The sequence below is a fragment of the Jatropha curcas genome, chromosome 6, assembly GCF_041381405.1.
Source record: "Jatropha curcas cultivar XTBG-Jc1 chromosome 6, XTBG_Jcur_1.0, whole genome shotgun sequence".
Classification (NCBI taxonomy): Eukaryota; Viridiplantae; Streptophyta; class Magnoliopsida; order Malpighiales; family Euphorbiaceae; genus Jatropha; species Jatropha curcas.
Window position 1 is genome coordinate 18,044,459 of NC_143156.1, and position 9,280 is coordinate 18,053,738.

Genomic DNA, 9,280 nt, shown 5'->3' on the forward strand with positions numbered 1-9,280 from the left:
ATTCAGAAAAAGAAAAAGCTTTCTAATAGAATCATTTTTCTCTCTCCATCTTTGACGATAGAACAGTAAAATAATTAGTAGAATATTAAAAATTTGAACTTTATTTATATTTATATTATCTGGTCCTTTTCATAAAAATACTTCTAAAATTTTTTTTTTTCTAATGCAAATGTCTAATATGTATGATTTAGGCATGACCATGGTTTAATTTCAAATCAGGAACTAAAATCAAATCAGTTAAAATCGGTATTAAATTATGGTCAACGGTTCTTAATTCCAAACCGTAACCTAAACCGTATATTTAAAATTCAGTTTCGGTGATTCATTTTTTTAAACCAAAAGCGACAGTTTTAGAACCATGGTCATGTTGTGAATGTAATATATTAGTGATATATAATCTTGGATTGCATAATTATTAAGTCATTAATGTACAAAAGTGTAGGCAAAGTGGAATAAGAAAGATAAGTCAAAAAGAAAGGAGAATGTTTGATCACATCTTTTGGATACTCGCTATCATTTTGCTTTCAATCATTGTTTGATTCTTGTCGCTGAGAACTTTGGAGATTAAAAGATTAAAGTTGTTTCTGTAACAGCCACTGCAATTTGGCACGCCACGTAAATCCAAATGCCAAATTTATCCATAATATTCTTTTCCAATTCTCAATTTATCGAAAAGCCTACACATCAACAGACGAGAAAAACTTACTTAGACAGGGACAATAGTCTCACTTATGAATTAAAGGATTTTTATTGTAACGAGAGTATTTCTAACCATACATTTGAACAAAAAAAAAACATAAATTCAGAACACTTTTTAAAATTTCCTTAATTTTATTTGTTGGGTCAGTCATAAACTCATAGACTTGATCTAAATAAGTACTTTCCCCAACGGATACTAATACAAACAGTTCAATAACTATGCTAAAGAATAGGAAAGTGGAATTTTTCTAATTTAAGTAGTAACGTTACATGGTTGGATCCTTCCCAAACCCCATCATAGCATGAGTTCCCAGCATCAATCCTCTGCGAATAGTTTCCTTCAAGCCGCCAACCATTGCGAATTTACTTGTTTCTCTATTGGCGATGGGTTTTTTGTCCCACCTAATAAACATGCAGAATTTTACACAAGAATGCTTAACTAAAAGGAAAAGGATTTAAATGCATTCAGCATATATGAGCATGTGGACCCAGTGATGAGATGGTTCAAATAACATAGAGACTCTAAAATCTAAACGCATAGGATTCATTTGGTAAGCAGTAATGTAATGAAATCAAATGCATTTCTAGTATAAACTTACTCTAGTGTGTGATAGTTCATAGGACATGGTTCATAATTTAAATATTTCAAGCTTATATAATTTCTATCAGGGACCTCTATGTCAGTTAGGTCCCTTCCACACCTCTCCTTCCACCCCTGCTACTCCATCACTCCCCAAAAGGAAAAGATATGGATACGAAACATAATAAGTGGGAAAAAAAAAAAAAAAAAGAGATTAAGAGAAAACCCAAACTAGTCATTCCACTTTCGACCAGGTTTTTAATCATTCTCCAAGTTGATTGCTTTCGAGTTTTCAGAAACCAATATCATATTAGGAGATGAGACAAGAAAGGAAAAGCATGGAGTAGCCTTTAATCCTCAACTCCAAACCTGTTCATAAATCTATCAGGTTTCTGTTTTATTCAAACCTCAAATCCTCTTTGTCAAAGCTCAACCATAAACAGTTGCATTTCAATTGGAACTTATTTCAAAAAATACATGTAGGAATGCAGCTCTGGCAGAATCAAGAGAGTAGTGGAAGGCATGTCCATTGTCAAACCAAAAATCAGTATATATTGTATATATTGTATATTATATTATCTATGTCCTTAGGTGGCTGCCTGTAGTCAATCTTTACTGTATAAATGCCTTGCAGAGTACATGCCTATCCTTGTACATTCATTATATGAAATATCATCGGTGTCAGTTTAAACATCATGTAATTTGTATACAATAGTGTCTTATATTTGTTAATAGATTGAAATCCACTCATTCAATTCCTAGTTTTTCCCAATTGAACCCTCTAACTTTCTTAGTTAATTCACAGGTAGAGTTTTGATAAAATTTATGATGGAGGTCATAGTTCTAGACATGGAAACAGCATCTCTGCAAAAGAAAGGGGAAGGCTGGTACATCAACTGTCCAAGAGCTCACAAACGTGGGGATGTTTAATGCACTAGATAACCCTTTAAAGGCCATCAAGTTTAATGACTAATTTCACCAACTAACATTGTAGGACATCCAATACTCGGATAATAACTCATCTCTAATTATTGCCTCAAACCAATAATTTGTTCATCTATTTTTGACGTGGACATAAAGAAGAATTCATATTTTAGTTAAAGATGATGAATTTCAAGGGCTATTAGTTCATACCAATCCTCGTGGCGGACAACTTTCCCATCCTCAACATACAACTTGATAAGCGAGTCCATATTTATCCTTTTCCCCAAGAACATGTACTGTTGCTTGTTGTCAATTAATATCTGAACTCAAACACATGATGTAGCTTCAGATCTCTATTCAAATCCTAACAAATTAAAGGAAAAATAACAAGGAGAAAAATTCATACTTCTTCCTTTCTGGGTGCAATTACATTTTCCTTTACTTCATATTCAATGATTTTTGATTCACTAAAGACCTGAAAGGTATTTAAGAAAAAAAAAAAAATAAATTAAGTAAAAGTCTTCTGAAATACAGTTTAATAATGTAAAGATTGATAATTATTTATCAGGAGTTCTAAACACAAAATCCCAACACAGAACACCCTTTTATCTAATTTAATGGGTTAAATTCAGCAACAATAGCTAAACATGAAGAGAAAAGGCTTAGGTACAACCATTACGCCTTACATAGATGATAGACTAGATCAAGTGAAATCTAGTTTCTATTTGGTGTGCCCTAGAATAAGGCTATAGATAAGGGTAAAGTTCTTGTTTCAACAAAAAATGAAACCAGTTCATTTTTTATGGTATAGCACATAGTCATCCTATTATCACGCCAGTCAAATTACATTCAGATCACCATCATCATATCCAAAACAATGAAATGAAATACTGATGTGTGTGAAATATGTTACTACCTTGGAAAGTGAGTAGAATGCTGATTTTATCTGCTTCACCCTGCACAGTCCATCTCAAATATTATTAAAAATCAAATGCACTGATCATAATCGCAACAATCAAAAGAAGAAAAAGAGTAACAAAAATGCAGGTCTAATAAAAAAATTACTTATGAAATTACATACTTCCTATATAAAAACCAAACAAGGAAAGCAAAAGGGCTAAATGAAGCAGAACACATGGACTGGTCGACTATCACCGACTGTGGCAGAGTCTGATATTAAATTCTGGACTTTAAATAGAAAAGAAGGGTGGTGTAGGCTCAGAGAGAGAGCATACATTGGCTAGGAATCATATGCCCATATGGAGCAGAACCACATAGTCACTGACAGTAAATGCAATTAAGATGGTAATTGCATTGAAGCTTTTGAAATGCACTAATCCTGATCATGAAAATGGGATAATCATTTTGATTAATATATTAATGAGATGGATGTGTATTAAAATCCAGAATTTCTTCAGTTAGCAGTATCATATATTATTTCCCTCTTCACAAAAGGCTGATAGTTTCTTGGGGATGATCATTTATCCTAAATTATATATAAGAAGTACATGCCCCTAATTCTACTGACAGCAAAAATGGCCATTTCTTGGTGTTCCATCGTAGACAACCATTAAAAGAAGACAAAATTTCATAGTTCTCTTTGTAGGAGAAGTTCAGTTCCTCGGCCATTGTTGAGAATTGACATTACAAAGCAAAGCTTCATCGTTCTACGAATTAAGGACTTCGTCGGTAACAAAATGCAAGTTTATGATTTCCAAATATACATTTAGACATTCCAGATTATCATCTTGGACTTTACACACACTCACTAACCAAAATGCCAAACAGGCACATATTTTCTTGCACATTTTCACTTTCCATATAAGATCAAATGTCAATACAAACCAATGAGCTTTGACGTAGTGGTACTAAAATTTCCTCTATGGCTATGAGATTGTAAGATCGAAGCACGATTGGAGCCAAATTAATAAAAAATAAAAAAAAGTAAAGATGCATCACAAAAGAAAAACTATTACAAGTAGTAACATACCCATGAGCACGCATAAGGGGATCTTCAAAGGTAGCATGTGGGGCATAGATTTCAAAGTCACGAGGTGTGGCACAAGCCCCATATCTGAAACCATCAACAAAAGAATTTCAATGAAAATTTTGAACTGGAAGAACACAAGTTGAAGTTTGATGAGGTGCTGATTCATTTTTTCCCTTCCAAGTACCATGAACACATTTAGTGTATATGGAGCACAGTTTTACCACATTTATTTAGCACATCCCGTCCTCAACTCCATGATCTTGACTCTAGATTTAAACAAGCTTGATAAAAGTTTAATACCACATACAGCAAAGATTTAGTATATGAACATAAAAGAGTCATCTTTTGGAACCTTTTTTAGCTATAAAGATTTTTCACTTGTAACAGAAACTCAAACTAACATGGCAACAATTGGTAAATTTTCTTTAATATTTGGTACATGGGATATTAACAGGCCAGGACTATCACGATTTACCCTGAGCTCTTAAACCACAAGCCAGGCATTCAACTATTTACTTAATAGACCAATTAATGGAACAATGAGTGGTAAATGAAATGCCAAAACAACAAATACATTTTATCAAACCATTTCTAACTTCTAAGTCCCACAAGTCTCAATTGTCCAACATTGAATTGACTAAGCAATTATCAAGCATTTAGTGCATAAAACCTGCCTTAAATCACCATTAAAATTGATTCTAAAGAGCAAAGCAATACATAATTCAAAAGATAAAATTACACCATTTCTGAACTAAATATGTAATAGCAAAAAAAAAAAAAAAAAAAAAAAAAAAAAAAAAAAAAATTGGAAGTTTCACAGCTTGAAAAATCTGATGTAAGAAAGAATATGTCAGAGAGAAAGAAGAAAGAAACTGACAAGTTGAGAATATGAGGAATTATATCATCAGAGACTCGCTTTCTTGCTTTAAACTCACAAGCTCCATTGTTACAAGATTCCCGCTTATTATCCTCTTTATCTTGCATATCTCCAAAACCCAAATAAATGATATACAGTCAAAATTAAATTATTTTAGAGGAGAAAGAATTCCCAGAGAGGGATTTAGTGCAGAACCTGAACATTACTTGTGAGATTTTCAAAATTTAGTTGATGGAAAGAAAAATGAGGTTTTTAGACTTTTACAGGAATAACCACCACGAATCAAACACGCTGATTCCAAGAGTGTCGAACAAGCAAAAGACTATCGTGGTTAAATGATGACCACGTGGCAATAACATTGCCATTTTTCTTTTCTGTGGTCTGTCCGCCCGTCGTCTTATTCTCACAGTCAAACCCATAGTCAAACTTTCTCAATTGGTCTCATTAGACTAACACGGTCTTCCGCAACAGTTTTTGAGATAATTTAATGCTATTTTTACAACGTTTAATAATTGTTGGTTTTTTTCAAGAGATGAGCAACGAATCTCTTGGTTGACAGTTTAAATTGTAAATTGCAGGTACCAGGCGTGTGAAGTACACCAATTAAAAAAATAAAAGTGCTTTTGATCTAACTTCTAGACTATAGATTTTAATTATTCAATGGTATGCACTTCATTCATTGTCCAATTAAAACAAATTGAGCAAATAAACTTCTAAAAGAGAGCTTGGATTGTATTGAAATAAAGCTGTGATTACAAAGAAAATAAATGAACAATGCTTGGAAGATAAAATGAAAACAATGCTTTGAAATTAGACTGAAACTGGAGTTGAAATTGTTTAGTTGAATTCGTCGGAGAATTGGTTAGTTACGTTGTTCCCTTGCTCCTCTTATAAGTTCCACAGATAGTTACCAGAAAGATCCACTGACACACGTTCCCATTATTAGCTCCTTTGTCTCCCACCTTCTGTACATGAACAACCATTTGAGCAGTGTCTTGTCTTACTCAACTGCAACCCACGACTTCTTTACCTCTTTCATATTAATTAATTAATTAATTAATTAATTAATTAATAGAAATTAATTAATCAATCAATCACACAAAACAAATATTAAGGGAAAATTATAATCCTACCCCTATGTTTTATCGAAATTGACTACTTCACCTTCTATTTTTTGAAATACACTATCATACCCTTATATTTTCATTCCGTCAAATACTCTCTCCCTTCCGTCCATTTCAGATATTAAATTGCTATGAAATGACTTCAATGATTCTAACTAAAAGACAAAATCAATTTTGTTCTAAAATAAATTTTGTGCTTTTGCCGAAACGTCATCGGAGCTACTGCTACTACTGCCACCCGCAGTAACTGAAAAACTGGGCTATCTCGTAATCATTCAACTTAACCACCAAAATGATTAGAATCTTATGAGAAACTCAATTTTTACTCCCACTTTCATTTTTTATCACCAATTACAATGATATCAAGAAATTTTCAAACCTCAAAACCTTCAAATCCAAACTTCTCCAATCTTTCATAAAACCAAAATTTGTTGAAGAAAAGTATCACCTAATAAAATACTACAGCAAACTATGTCTCTTCCTCTTCAAAATATTCAATTTCTATAGATAAATTTTTTAAAAAAGAAAACAAAAAATAATGGGAGCGATCAAAGAGACAAAGTTTTGTTCATAGTTTCTCTCTATATCGAAAAAAACAATCAGATTATTATTTATTATTTTCAACAATAACAATGAAGAAGAAGAAGAAGAATTTTTATTGCTATATTAGTTACTGATGATATTAATATGTTTCCCAAATCAAATCTTGCAACCAAATACCATCATCTGTTCTTTTTTTATTTTTTTTTCTTATTTAAAGAGAGATACACTCGAAAGAGAAACTGTATAAATCAACCAACTCTCAATATGGGCAGCTGAAGTAGTATTATCACTGCAATCTCTCTCATTTCTATGGGTTATTAATTTCAATCTATCAACTTAAATTCTGAGTTTGCAGTAATGGTTGGAACTACTTGTGTTGCCGCAGTGAACAAAGACAAGAAGAAGCTTGAAGAAGCTTATTTTCATGATCAAATCCTACCCATCCATTCTTATAACCTTTCAAGGATATTTTTGACATATATTAAGGGAAAAAAATAATTGTGTCCCTAAGTTTTGGCCTAATTCACACTTGAGGATCTCTATTTTCAAAAAGCAATTATTAGGTTCTTAAAGTTTAATTTCATTAAAAAATTGGTCATTTCGTCCAAAATTATACACTTTTTCCGTTAGTCTTCGCAATCTAAGTGAGTCAAATGAGAGAGAAAAAATTGAATCCCAATAAACACCCTGCTTAAGCCCATCACCATTGCTTTATTCCCTTTTCTCAAATGGCAGTAAACTAAGGAGCCACCTTGAGCTTGATTGTTCACTTTATTTTACCAATCACCGTTGCTTTACTAGCCTATGCATTTCAAGAAATCTTACCCACCTCTGATTATTCACTCACTTCATGCATGCAATGAGACAACTTCTGATACGGATCCACCATCATCAATCACCTATGGAGCTCAAGGGAACAAGGAGCACAACAATGGCGATCCATTAGTACTTCCTAGTGGACCAATTACAAGGAGCCGTGCAAAGAAATATGGAGCAACCATGTCCTTATACATTCAAGAACAAGTTACACAAGAGCTCTATGACCTTGCTTTCAACAAGTGCTATGAAGAACTTGAAGGCACACCTAAATTTGTCACATTAATGGAAGCACATGTTGAGATGGAATCTGAAATTCCAGCCTATGGCACGCCCAAGCCGTGCTAGGTTAGCACGCCCGTGCAAGGTAGCACTCCCAGGCCGTGCTAGAGTCTGACTTGCGAAGGAAAATCAAGTAACATGAAGCACACCTGTGCCAAAATAGCACGCCCAGCCGTGCCCGCGTCTAACTTGTGAGAGGAAACAATCACCATGAAGCACGCCCGTGCGAATTGGCACGCCCAAGTCGTGCTAGGGTCTGCCTCTAGTGAGATTAGTTAGTCTAATTATGCTTATTTTGAGTTAAATAATAATGGGTTGGGCCTCCTATAATTCGGCCCCCCCTTGGATTTTATCTTTGATTTGTTTAGATTTAGTTAGTCTTTAATTGATTTGGATTAGTTAATCCAAATCCTTAAGTTGTTAAGATTTGTTAGTCTTATCCTTAGTTGGTTTAGATTAGCTAAATCTTTAGCTGATCTAGATTAATTATTCTAAATCCTTTAAGGATCAGGACCTCTTGGATTTAGTATAAATAGCTTGTTATATTGTACAACAAAACACAATTCATTGAAATAAGAAATCTACAAATTTTGTTCATGCTTAGGCGTGTTCCATTGATTAGAGAGATTGTGAGAGTGCATTCCTCTACTTGCATCAAGAATCAAGGTAAAATTATCAATTTATTTGTGGCGTTTATCTTATTCTTTTACTCTATTATTGGTGTTCTTGCTTCTTTAAGCTTTGAGTGCCATAGAGGGGAGTTTAGTTTGATTTTTGATCTCTTCCAAATCTTATCATAGAGTTCTTGGAATTAATTTCCATAGGGTTCCGCGTCAGTTTGGTATCAGAGCCAAAGATTAAGGTAAATTCTTATTTATCTTAGTTCTAGGGTTTGTGATTTGTTTTCTTATTTTCTTAAATTCCTATGTTTGTCTTATTGTTTTGCTTAGTTTTAATTTTGAATTTTGCATCATTGTGATTTCTTTAGTTTCGTTCTTGTTTCTATAAAAAAAAAAAAAAATTTCTGGAAGTTGTGATCTTAGATCTTGCTAAATTAGATCTGTAAAAAAAAAAAAAGAGTAAGAAAAAAATTCGTCCACCATTGAAGCTTGAGTTGTGTTGTGTGGATTTTGTTCCTAATTTATAGGGATCTTGTCCTAATTCATAGGGATTTTGTTCCTAATTCTTAGGGATTTGATCTTATTTTGTGGAGATTTAGTTTATCCACTATAATCTTTTGATAAAATATAATCTTAACTACTTTGTGGATAAGGTAACAAGAATTAGTTGTCCATATCTTTTGAGATTAAGCATATCTACTACAATCCTTGTCAAAATCTAATCCTACCTAAATTGGGTTAGATTGAAAGGATAAGGGAGGATATAAGTTAGCACGCCCGTGCTTCACCACAAGCACGCCCGTGCTCGGTTCTGACTTTCACTTT

General features: G+C 33.2%; 1 protein-coding gene across 3 annotated transcripts; it reads right to left on the bottom strand.

Moving 5' to 3' along the window:
- Positions 1 to 365: 365 nt before the first annotated feature.
- Positions 366 to 5,364, bottom strand: LOC149495639 (Nuclear transport factor 2 (NTF2) family protein). 3 transcript variants are annotated; one of them, XM_089723418.1, is made up of 7 exons: positions 5,071 to 5,359; positions 4,194 to 4,277; positions 3,120 to 3,159; positions 2,610 to 2,678; positions 2,414 to 2,523; positions 970 to 1,101; positions 366 to 677 (listed from the first exon to the last, which is right to left on the bottom strand). In XM_089723418.1, exons 1-7 carry the CDS (start codon positions 5,175 to 5,177, stop codon positions 635 to 637), a joined length of 585 nt encoding a protein of 194 aa, XP_089579544.1. In that variant the 5' UTR covers positions 5,178 to 5,359; the 3' UTR covers positions 366 to 634. The 3 variants fall into 3 exon arrangements, with proteins under 3 accessions (XP_089579544.1, XP_089579546.1, XP_089579545.1); XM_089723420.1 differs by lacking the exon at positions 970 to 1,101 and having other exon boundaries at positions 5,071 to 5,364; XM_089723419.1 differs by lacking the exon at positions 366 to 677 and having other exon boundaries at positions 730 to 1,101; positions 5,071 to 5,356.
- Between the last annotated feature and the right edge of the window lie 3,916 nt (positions 5,365 to 9,280).